This window comes from Scyliorhinus torazame, chromosome 2 (assembly GCF_047496885.1).
Source record: "Scyliorhinus torazame isolate Kashiwa2021f chromosome 2, sScyTor2.1, whole genome shotgun sequence".
NCBI lineage: Eukaryota > Metazoa > Chordata > Chondrichthyes > Carcharhiniformes > Scyliorhinidae > Scyliorhinus > Scyliorhinus torazame.
In genome coordinates, this window is record NC_092708.1 from 235,618,657 (window position 1) to 235,631,293 (window position 12,637).

At 46.4% G+C, this 12,637-nt stretch overlaps 2 protein-coding genes across 4 annotated transcripts in view; one reads left to right on the forward strand and one right to left on the reverse strand.

Moving 5' to 3' along the window:
* rdh12 (retinol dehydrogenase 12) overlaps window positions 1–12,637 on the forward strand; it is a 34,963-nt gene that overhangs the window by 4,847 nt on the left and 17,479 nt on the right. The window contains exons 2-4 of one of the 2 annotated variants that reach the window (XM_072485145.1): window positions 2,510–2,628; window positions 3,681–3,836; window positions 12,524–12,628. In XM_072485145.1, the coding sequence (XP_072341246.1) occupies window positions 2,510–2,628; window positions 3,681–3,836; window positions 12,524–12,628 (380 nt within the window). The remainder of the gene's footprint in view (window positions 1–2,509; window positions 2,629–3,680; window positions 3,837–12,523; window positions 12,629–12,637) is intronic. The other variant, XM_072485154.1, reaches the window with a different exon arrangement.
* The window catches only part of zfyve26 (zinc finger, FYVE domain containing 26), a 192,303-nt gene continuing 189,266 nt past the window's right edge, over window positions 9,601–12,637 (reverse strand). For both annotated transcript variants that reach the window (XR_011936542.1, XM_072485117.1), the window contains one exon: window positions 9,601–10,271. The gene's annotated coding sequence lies outside the window, so the exon portion shown is untranslated. The remainder of the gene's footprint in view (window positions 10,272–12,637) is intronic.

Sequence of the window (12,637 nt, forward strand, 5' to 3'; positions counted from 1 at the left end):
TTGCCGCAGTCGCTACAGGTCGCTTTCCGAGCCGGGCAATGCTGCCTGAGGTGCTGGTTCTGGCCGCAGAAATAGCAGGGCAGCCCCCCGGGTTGGGCGGGCAGCCGCGCGGCACAGGCCTGGGGCACCCTCTGGTCAGGTGTCCACGAGGGGATCACGTGGTCAGAGGGGAAAGCATTGAGGCTCTGAAACGCTACTTCTAAGGAGGTGGATAGTTTTACCATCTCTTCTAGGTCGAGGGTGCCCTTTTCGAGCAAGCGCTGCCTGACGTAGTCGGACAGGACTCCAGCCACATAGGTGTCCCGGATGGCGAGTTCCATATGCTGCGAGGCCGTGACGTCCTTGTAGTTGCAGTTTCGAGCGAGTACCTTCAGATCGCGTAGGTATTCCTCCAGCGATTCCCCGGGGCATTGACGAGTGGTGAGGAGATGCCGCGCGAACACTTCGTTTCACCGGCCTCACGTAATGTCTTTTCAGGATCCCAACAGCGTCTGCGTACGTGGTCGCTTCCTTGATCTGCACGGAGAGTCTGTGGCTCACCCTGGCGTGGAGGAGACTCCGTTTCTGTTCCTCGGTGATGGTGGGCGAGGAGGAGGCGGCGAGGTAGGCCTCAAAACAGCGGAGCCAGTGCGAAAAAATGTCTTTGGCTTCAGCTGCCTGTCGGTCAAGTTCCAGTCAATCAGGTTTGAGGGCTGCTTCCATAGCGATATTGTAGCTGATTAAATTGATGCGACCATCAATTCACACGAGATGGAGAGTTGAAGTGAACAGTGGTTTTAATCAGCGAGAACTGTGCCTGCCTGTAACTGCTCTGTACTGAGTGGCGCCTACAGGCTGCAGCTCTATATACCTCCCCCGAGGGGTGGAGCCCAGAAGGGCATCAACATAATACAATACAATGTAATGCAATACAATGGTGAATGGTAGCAGTAATGCATTCACCACAGGAAGAAACCTGGAAAGAACTTGATGTATAATGTTTAGAGCCACAGTCACCTTGACAACCACATGCAATGTGATTTCTTGCCTTCGAGGTTACAAGTGTGGCTACAGAAGTTGACAAATTTCAGCCGTAACCTCTTTCGTGAGGTGCAGTAATTTCACATGTTGATCTTTGTTGAAATTCAGGTAAAACCTTTCTCTAAGTGCTGAGAGCCCTTCTCTTTCTCCCTCTCTTCCAGCAGCTTGTCCTGCTACACGTGACCTCAACTCATTCCCCCTATCATGCTCTATTCCAAGCCAGGCCATCCATTTCTGGAAGCAACTTGTTTCCAGTACAAGCTTTTTAAAAATTACTTCAACACTGGCCAGAGCACCCCTTGGAGATTATTCAAACTTTAGCAAGGAAAGCTCCTAAAATATAAAGAAGTGCACTAGGAGCTACAAAATAATACAGCACATAACCGTTAAGTAATTCACAATCCAAACATTCGCTTGTGAGTACAGAACTTGCTGAAAGGAGAGCCATGTTGCTGAAGCTTTACATCTTACACATCAGGACAAACACAAGAATGCCAAATTTCAAACAATCACAATTTATACCACAGGAGAAAAGGGTGCTGATTGGTTGACAAATCAACTCTCACTGGCCAAGGTGTTGCCATGGAGAAATTCATGGGGAACTATTGTCTCCAAGTTTCCTGGTAATTCAAAAAAGATGCAGGACTTGAACCTATTCATTTTGTTAGCAGAGATATGTCGCTTCTAGCGAGTGTAAATGAGCCACATTATGATCTTGACTGATTATCCTAAATTGGTTGTCAGTGGAGTTATTGCCGCACTCATGATAGTTCAGTAAGTGTTGTCAATTGCAGAATCATATTTAACAGGAGGTGTTATATTTTGTGAGTGTGGGCTGTTTGAATACGGTCTGTATGTACTCTGCCTATTATAAACAACCGGAGGAACATAATGTTTGATTCTATTGGCTAATGGAAATGCTTCGGCCAATCAGAGTCAACTTGCCATTTAGTCAGTGCCTTTTTCTCCTGTTATATGTGATTGTTTTGAAATTTGACATTCTTGTGTTTGTCCCAGTCAGTGCAAGATGTAAAGTTTCAGCAACATGTGCCTCTTTTCAGCAATATTCTACTTCATGATTCTTTTACCTGGCTCTAATGACCTTTGGGAGACTGATAAACATCCCCCCCCCAAAAAACGCACTGGCATTACAGAGCCCAATTTCTCCCCATTTATCCAGTAAGAAATTCATTGTAATTTGGGAAAGTAAGGGTTAAGCAGGAAAGCCAGCACATATTTGTTAAAGGCAAATCATTCTTGACTAGCCTAATGAAGTTCTTTGGAGGGGTAATGTGTGTGTGTGTGGACTTTAAACAGCTGTTTGATTAAGCACCACTTAATAGACTTGTTAGCAGACTTCAGGAGGACATGTTGAAACGTGTAGGCGTAGGACAGATGGAATGAAAGACGTTGAATTGACATTTCTATATTTTTAGCGACTGCACTCAAGTGAAGGAAAAATTGTCATGCTTTCCAATCTGTTTCACAGGAGATGCGCTGGTGGTGGTGTCTGTACATCCAACACAAGACTAGATGGCAAAACGGTCTTGATTACAGGGGCTAACACTGGAATTGGAAAAGAGACTGCACGGGCACTGGCATGGAGAGGTGAGATATTTCTGGGCAATTACCTCAACAGTGATGAGAGTATTTGGATGTGACACCAAACACGATCGCAACTGAAATCGGGTTCAACCAAAACTTGGGCACGTTCAATTTCTCGAAGCAGCATTGGTCCAGCCGAGAAGCAGACACAACGACCCTGTTTCTCCCCTGGTAACAATCCTTGAATCCTCTGTCATCCTTGAATCCTCTGTCCTCATTCTCTGAGGAAATGTGAAGGCAAGCTGGAGATTGATTATAGGCAGAATGCTGCTGCCCCTTTTAAATTTGATGATTCATTCTGGTTCGAAGAGTGTTATTGTGAACGAGAAATGAAAAGGTTTCCTGTTAAACATTGAATTTTGAGTTGTTTAGACGTCCTGTCTCCTGTCCCAAGACTATCTTGGCTGCATTGTTTTCCACAATGCTGCGTCAAGCAGGCTGAATGTCACATCCTGTACGTAGCACATTTGGCTAAATTGTAAACCCTGCAGCAGTCTGAGAATGAACAACTTTAATGGCTTTGTTAAGTCTAGCGACTGAACAAATTCACAAGCCATTCACAAGTTCATAGGAAGCTCAAGCCTTTATTAAATGAGATGAAACCAAGTTCTAATCTTATGTATGTAGAGAGGTATGTGTATGGCATCTTCCATCAGTTTACAGCAGAACACCTGTAGTACCTTAAACCAAAGCCCCATGTATACTCTCCCATAGAGAGGTAGATAATTGGTTTATTGAAAAATCATCAGGGCGACTGGAGCTGAATTGAGATAACGATACAAAAAAACCAACTGATCCCGTCAATTGAACCCGTTCTGCTGGCGTTGATCTGCATCATGAACCAACCATCCAGCCAACTGAGCTAAACTGACCTATCCAGTCAAGTTACACAAAGTACAGTCAACACTCTAAAGTTCACAATCAAACTCGGCCCTTACAGAAACACAGAGCAGCACTCAACCATTCTCTCCGAATATTCGGTCAATGTATGATGGTGTTTTTAATCAACAACATTGGAACTAAAACAGAAGTAATGTCAGTGTGGTTCTTCACAGGGGCTCGGGTAATCTTGGCCTGCAGAGATTTGACAAAGGCCGAGGCGGCAGCCCAGGAGATTCGTGAAGAAACTGGAAATAAACGAATCGTTGTTAGGGAGTTGGATCTTGCCAGCAAGAAGTCTATATACCAATTTGCTGAAAATGTCCTCAAAGGTAACTCAGCAAGCAAGACAAGTAATATTTTCTTTCCCTTTGCAGCATATTTATTTATTCAGTTTAGATTCCTTAAATTAGCAAAGAAATAGTGAATGGCAGCACAATAGCACAGTGGTTAGCACTGTTGGTTCACAGCGCCAGGGACCCGGGTTCAATTCCCAGCTTGGGTCACTGTCTGTGCGGAATCTGCACGTTCTCCTCGTGTCTGCGTGGATTTCCTCCAGGTGGCAGGAAACGACCACAAGTCCCGAAAGACGTGCTTGTTGGGTGAATTGGACATTCTGAATTCTCCCTCCGTGTACCCGAACAGGCGCCGGAGTGTGGCGAATAGGGGATTTTCACAGTAACTTCATTGCAGTGTTAATGAAAGCCTACTTGTGACACTAATAAAGATTATTATTAAGTATCTTGTTGACAAATGAAAAATCAGAATAGGCTCAGGGATGCACAAAATAAATTGTATTTTAGTGACAGCAAAATGGCAGAAATATTGAAAGGTATTTACCAGGAAGACTACTAAGGTTCACAGCACTAGAAAAAGAAAAATGCAGATGGTTATTAAACAGAGTGGATAAGGCCCTGGGTCGAGATGGATTACATCGATGTTTCCTCGAGGAAGTTAAGGAAGTTACACTTGGAGTCCAGTGAATAGTTCTCCGTGTTATAAAAAGGATGCAGAAGCACTGGAGAGGGGGAACCAGAATGAAGTTGGAACAGAGCTTTTATACCAATAAGGAAAGAATGGCGGGTGGTTCTCTCTTCTCTCTCAAAATGGGAAGACCCTGGGGTGACCTTTTAGAGATCTTGAAAATTATGAAATTGGGTTTGATAGGGTCGATGTTTTCTCCTGTGGGGAGACCAAAACCAGGAGTCATAAGTATAAGGTTGGTCGTTAATCAATCCGGTAGGGGTGTTTCACATTCATAACGTGGCCAACCAGGTTGATCATCAGCCTTTAAATCCTTCCGATCCACCTGGTGGCCGGGGTTAAAGTGGGAGTGTCTCCTGGTCAGCCATAGTGCAGAAGGTAACTGCAAATCACTGTGGTACTTTGCCAAGAATAACCATGGAGCAGAGTACTCAGTCGCCAACATCCCTGTTGGGACACGGTGGCTGAAGAGGGGGAGAGAGAGAGAGAGAGAGTTCCAGAGAAAACTCTTCATTCAAAGAATGGTGAGAATGTGGAACTCGCTATCTCTGAGAGGTTGAGGCAAAGACAGATAAATGTACGGGGACGAATAGAAGTCTATGTTCATAGAGTGAGGTGGAGCTGGGTGGGACTGGCCTCACAAGGTGTGTGAACCCCATAAATCGGTTGCGTTGAATGGCCTGTTTTTGTGCAGACGATATGCAATTTTCTGTACTTTTGTAAACGTACAGCCAATAAAAAGCATTTCCGAGATTGTCATACTCCATTTTGAAATACTAACAATGTTTACGGTAATAGAACATAGAACATTACAGCGCAGTACAGGCCCTTCAGCCCTCGATGTTGCGCCGACCTGTGAAACCACTCTAAAGCCCATCTACACTATTCCCTTATCGTCCATATGTCTATCCAATGACCATTTGAATGCCCTTAGTGTTGGCGAGTCCACTACTGTTGCAGGCAGGGCATTGCACGCCCTTACTACTCTCTGAGTAAAGAACCTACCTCTGACATCTGTCTTATATCTATCTCCCCTCAATTTAAAGCTATGTCCCCTCGTGCTGGACATCACCATCCGAGGAAAAAGGCTCTCACTGTCCACCCTATCCAATCCTCTGATCATCTTGTATGCCTCAATTAAGTCGCATCTTAACCTTCTTCTCTCTAACGAAAACAGCCTCAAGTCCCTCAGCCTTTCCTCATAAGATCTTCCCTCCATACCAGGCAACATTCTGGTATATCTCCTTTGCACCCTTTCCAATGCTTCCACATCCTTCCTATAATGCGGCGACCAGAATTGCACGCAATACTCCAAATGCGGCCGCACCAGAGTTTTGTACAGCTGCACCATGATCTCATGGCTCCGAAACTCAATCCCTCTACCAATAAAAGCTAACACTCCGTATGCCTTCTTAACAACCCTCTCAACCTGAGTGGCAACTTTCAGGGAACTATGTACATGGACACCGAGATCTCTCTGCTCATCCACACTGCCAAGAATATTACCATTCGCCCAGTACTCTGTCTCCCTGTTATTCCTTCCAAAATGAATCACCTCACACTTTTCTGCATTAAACTCCATTTGCCACCTCTCAGCCCACCGCTGCAGCTTATCTATGTCCCTCTGTAACTTGTAACATCCTTCTGCACTGTCCACAACTCCACCGACTTTAGTGTCATCTGCAAATTTACTCACCCATCCTTCTACGCCCTCCTCCAGGTCATTTATAAAAATGACAAACAGCAGTGGCCCAAAAACAGATCCTTGTGGTGCACCACTAGTAACTGGACTCCAGTCTGAACACTTCCCATCAACCACCACCCTTTGTCTTCTTCCAGCTAGCCAATTTCTGATCCAAACTGCTAAATCTCCCTGAATCCCATGCTTCCGTATTTTCTGCAGTAGCCTACCGTGGGGAACCTTATCAAACGCTTTACTGAAATCCATATACACCACATCAACTGCTTTACCCTCATCCACCTGTTTGGTCACCTTCTCAAAGAACTCAATAAGGTTTGTGAGGCACGACCTACCCGTCACAAAACCGTGTTGACTATGTCTAATCAAATTATTCCTTTCCAGATGATTATACACCCTATCTCTTATAAACCTTTCCAAGATTTTGCCCACAACAGAAATAAGGCTCACTGGTCTATAGTTACCGGGGTTGTCTCTACTCCCCTTCTTGAAAAAGGGGACAATATTTGCTGTCCTCCAGTCTTCTGGCACTATTCCTGTAGACAAAGATGACTTAAAGATCAAAGCCAAAGGCTCAGCAATCTCCTCCCTAGCTTCCCAGAGAATCCGAGGATAAATCCCATCCGGCCCAGGGGACTTATCTATTTTCACACTTTCCAGAATTGTTAACACCTCCTCCTTATGAACCTCAAGCCCTTCTAGTCTAGTAGCCTGAATCTCAGTATTCTCCTCGACAACATTGTATTTTTCCTGTGTGAATACTGACGAAAAATATTCATTTAGCACCTCTCCTATCTCCTCGGACTCCAAGCACAACTTCCCACTACTGTCTTTGACTGGCCCTACTCTTACCCGAGTCATTCTTTTATTCCTGACATATCTATAGAAAGCTTCAGGGTTATCCTTGATCCTACCTGCCAAAGAATTCTCATGTCATTGGTGGGCAGCACGGTAGCATTGTGGATAGCACAATTGCTTCACAGCTCCAGAGTTCCAGGTTCGATTCCAGCTTGGGTCACTGTCTGTGCGGAGTCTGCACATCCTCCCCGTGTGTGCGTGGGTTTCCACCGGGTGCTCCGGTTTCCTCCCACAGACCAAAGATGTGCAGGTTAGGTGGCCATGAGAAATTGCCCTTAGTGTCCAAAATTGCCCTTAGCGTTGGGTGGGGTTACTGGGTTATGGGGATAGGGTGGAGGTGTTGACCTTGGGTAGGGTGCTCTTTCCAAGAGCTGGTGCAGACTCGATGGGCCGAATGGCCTCCTTCTGCACTGTAAATTCTATGATTACTATGTCCCCTCCTGGCTCTTCTTAGCTCTCTCTTTAGGTCCTTCCTAGATAACTTGTAACTCTCGAGCACCCTAACTGAACCTTCATGTCTCATCTTTACACAAGCCTCCTTCTTCCTCTTGACAAGTGTTTTGACTGCTTTAGTAAACCACGGTTCCCTTTCTCGACCACTTCCTCCCTGCCTGACAGGTACATACCTATCAAGGACACGCAGTAGCTGTTCCTTGAACAAGCTCTACATTTCCATTGTGCCCATCCCCTGCAGTTTTCCTCTCCATCCGATGCATCCTAAGTCTTGCCTCATCGCATCATAATTGCATTTCCCCCAGATATAACTCTTGCCCTGCAGTATATACCTATCCCTTTCCATCACTAAAGTAAACATAATCGAATTGTGGTCACTGTCACCAAAGTGCTCACCTACCTCCAAATCTAACATCTGTCCTGGTTCATCATCCCAGTACCAAATCCAATACGGCCTCGCCTCTCATTGGCCTATCTACATACTGTGTCAGGAAACCCTCCTGCACACATTGGACAAAAACGGACCCATCTAAAGTACTTGAACTATAGTGTTTCCAGTCAATATTTGGAAAGTTAAAGTCCCCCATAACAACTACCCTGTTGCTTTCGCTCCTATCCAGAATCATCTTTGCAATCCTTTCCTCTACATCTCTGGAACTTTTCAGAGGCCTATAGAAAACCCCTAACAGGGTGACCTCTCCTTTCCTGTTTCTAACCTCATCCCATACTACTTCAGTCGACGAGTCCTCATCAAATTTCCTTTCTGCCACCGTAATACTGTCATTGACTAACAATGCCACCCCTCACCCTCTTTTACCACCTTCCCTGAGCTTACTGAAATATCTAAACCCCGGCACCTGCAACAACCATTCCTGTCCCTGCTCTAGCCATGTCTCCGAAATGGCCACAACATCGAAGTCCCAGGTACCAACCCATGCCGCAAGTTCACCCACCTTATTCCGGATGCTCCTGGCATTGAAGAAGACACACTTTAAACCACCTTCCTGCCTGCCGGTACACTCCTGCAACTTTAAAACCTTACTCATGACCTCACTACTCTCAACCTCCTGTATACTGGAGCTACAATTCAGGTTCCCAATCCCCTGCTGAACTAGTTTAAACCTTCCCAAAGAGCATTAGCAAATTTCCCCCCCCAGGATATTGATACCCCTCTGGTCCAGGTGTAGATCATCCCGTTTGTAGAGGTCCCACCGACCCCAGAATAAGCCCCAATTATCCAGAAATCTGAAACCCTCCCTCCAGCACCATCCCTGTAGCCACGCGTTCAACTCCTCTCTTTCCCTATTCCCCGTCTCGCTATCATGTGGCACGGGTAACAACCCAGAGATAGTAACTCTGTTTGTCCTAGATCTAAGTTTCCACCCTAGCTCCCTGAATTCCTGCCTTACATCCCTATCCCTACCTATGTTGTTGGTACCTATGTGGACCACGACTTGGGGCTGCTCCCCCTCCCCCTTGAGGATCCCGAAAACACGATCCGAGATATGACGCACCCTGGTACCTGGGAGGCAACACACCAACCGCGAGTCTCTCTCGTTCCCACAGAATCTCCTATCGATCCCCCTAACTATGGAGTCTCCAATGACTAATGCTCTCCTCCTCTCCCCCTTCCCTTCTGAGCAACAGGGACAGACTCTGTGCCAGAGACCTGCACCCCATGGCTTACCCCTGGTAAGTCATCCCTCCCAACAGTATCCAAAGCGGTATACTTGTTACTAAGGGGAACAACCACAGGGGATCCCTGTACTGACTGCTTCCTCCCAGCCCCTCTCACTGTCACCCATCTATCTTTATTCTTCGGGATAACTACATCCATGAAGCTTCTATCTATGACCACCTCTGCCTCCCGAATGATCCGAAGTTCATCCAGCTCCAATTCCCTAACGCGGTTTCTGAGGAGCTGGAGATGGGTGCACTTCCCACAGATGAAATCAGCAGGGACACAGTCGGCGTCCCTCACCTCAAACATTCTGCAGGAGGAACATTGCACTACCTTCCCTGCCATCCCCTCTAGATAAAAAAGAAAAAGAAAGAAAGGGCTGACCTGTTATTCACTCCCCTTCTCAGCAAGCGCTCACTCAACAACCTCTGCGCCCTGCACGATAACACCTAAGGGAAAAGAAAAGAAAAACTACTGACCAGTCACCAGACAATCCCTTACCTGCGGGCTGTGGCATCACGGTTCAACTTTCTTCTGCTTCTACCTGACCATCGAGCGTTCCTCTTCATCTTTACAGCGGTTGGGGTTTTATTTGGTTAAAGGAGGGGGTAGGGAGGGAAAGGGTTTAAATGTCACTTGACAACAGCTCCTCCACAAACCATCTTCAAGTTAGGGTGACCACAACGGAGGTATGCAAATTTCCCTTGCAACAGCCAATCAGCAGCTCCGCTCTACTGCCCTTTGCTGGATGCTTGTCTTCACTTGAACAGCTTGGGTCTCTAGCCCAGGTACATCTTCAAGTTAGGGTGACCACAACGGAGGTATGCAAATTTCCCTTGCAACAGCCAATCAGCAGCTCCGCTCTACTGCTCTCTGTTGGATGCTTGTCTTCACTTGAACAGCTAGGGTCTCGAGCTCAGGTACGCCTTCAAGTTAGGGTGACCACAACGGAGGTATGCAAATTTCCCTTGCAACAGCCAATCAGCAGCTCCGCTCTACTGCCCTCTGCTGGAATGGTCAGGTTATTGGTCGAGAGGTCTTTTCAGTGCTCGAGTCGTTCAAGACTGCTCAATCAAATGTCTCCTACTAGTGCTGCACAAACAGAAGGCAGATGTGTTGAATACAAGGGGATAAAGAAAGATAAATTAAACAGCAATACATTTTGTTCAAATTTCCTGCTAAACAAACAAAGAAGGATTCAAGGCAGAAGTCTTCAGTCCAGTCCCCAAAGCACAGTGCACCCTCATAACTCACTAGTTGCTGAATTCAGCTTGCCAACTCCAACACATTCTCGGCACTGAATTCACATTTTGTGTTGTTTAATATTACTTAATTCAAACAATTGAATTAAAAGAATCCAATTAAGGGGCAATTTAGCGTGGCCAATTCACCTACACAGCACATCTTTGGGTCGTGGGGATGAAACCCACACAGACACGGGGAGAATGTGCAAACTCCACACGGGCAGTGACCTGAGGCAGGGATCGAATCCGGGTCCTCAACGCGCCGTCGGCAGCAATGTTAACCACTGCGCCGCCGTGCCGCCCCCGACTCCTGAAATCAAAAGGTCAGGAGTCAAGGGCTCAGACGGGATGGTCCCATCGCATGAAACAAAATAAAGGTCGCAGCAGGAAGGCCAGGGTGAGATGAATACGTTCGGGTTCGTATCAGCAAGTTTAAACTGATACCATAGTTAGATCAAAATTTCATGGTGCTCACTTCAAATAAAAACGTAAACGCTATCAGATTCTTCGAGTTCTTTAATGTTTTTGTCTTTTTGTGGGGGTGGGGGGATTTTTACTGCGATAGTTAGGGTGCTATACACAGTGCAATGAATGAAGCAGCATTGGCTGCAATTTAATAAATCCTGGGAACCTGGACATTGCTTAACCCAACATTTGCATCATTGGTACAATTTGACACAGCCAGGGAAGGGTAGAACACAAGACTAATAAACTGGTAATCAACTCTCCGTTCCACTAACCTCCTTGCCTTGGCCACAGTGCTGCAGAAAGAGGGAAGAAGATTTGGAGGAGCAAACAATTTGGCCAATATTTGAAGAGGATAAGCTCACAATTAATCGAAGGAAACCATGGGCCAGAATTCTCCAGTGGTGGCGATTAACTTTTCCCGCAGGCAGCGCAACCCCGCCAATGGGGTTCCTGGTGACGTGGGGGGGGGGTTTACAATGGGAAATCCCATTGACAAGCGATGGGAAGATAGAATCCCGCCAGCAGCGAACAGCACACCGCCGAGAGACATGCGGTAGGGAACCGGAGAATCCTGCCCCATATTTCAGTGAACAAATGGTGAATCTATGGAACAGGCTCTGAGCTGTGAGAGGAATTGATACTGATTTGTTCAAATGCATATTAAAGAGTTAACGGGGCCGATTTTCAGAGAGGACAGAGACACGAGCAGAAAATCCAGAGAGAATCGATTCTCAAGAGAGTTTTGTTTCCCGATTTTATTTTTATCCCTGCTCCTCGCGGGTGATGTCACGGGGTTCACACCCACAAAGGACAAGAACTGCATTTTAATGGATTTCAATTAATGTTAATATCATTAGCCAGCTCCTCTTCCCCCCACCCCTCCGACATGATCGCCCCCTCACTGAATATCCAAAATCGCCAACGTGACAGGGCAGCACGGTAGCACAGTGGCTAGCAGTTGACTAGGTTTACAACAGGTGTTGAAAGACAGTTGCTTCACAGCTCCAGGGTCTCGGGTTCGATTCCCGGCTTGGGTCACTGTCTGTGTGGAGTCTGCACGTTCTCCCCGTGTCTTCGTGGGTTTCCTCTGGATTGCTCCGGTTTCCTCCCACAGTCCATAGATATGCAGGTAAAGTGGATTGGCCATGATAAATTGTCCTTAGTGTCCAAAAAACGTTGGGTGAGGTAACTGGGTTAAGGGGATAGGATGGAGGCATGGGCATAAGTGGGGTGCTCTTTCCAAGGGCCGGTGCAGACTCGATGGGCCGAATGGCCTTCTGCACTGTAAATTCTATGATTTTCTGATCAAGTTGACTAGGTTTACAACAGGCGTTGAAAGACAATATTCAGTCGAGGGGATCCCTCCGGGTGATGCAAAGGTAAGGATAGCCCCTTTTTCGGGTGGTGGGAGACATACTCAGGTTGGCACAGTATTATTCCAGCATTTTCTAACTTTATTTCAGAGTTGCAGGATCTGCAGCACTTGGATCTTGTACTGGTGCCCAGGTGAAACTGGGTAGAAAGTATGTGCCCTGACAATTTGGTACCATGTCAGAAAGAAAATAACCAATCCAATTGGGCTGCTTCCAGTTTCTGAGTCATTTTCTAATTCCCAATCCTGTTTAATGACAGAGGAAAAACTGGTCAACATTTTGATCAACAATGCCGGCGTGATGATGTGCCCCTTCACAAAGACGAGCGATGGGTTTGAGATGCACTTTGGTGTTAACCACCTGGGTAAGTCAA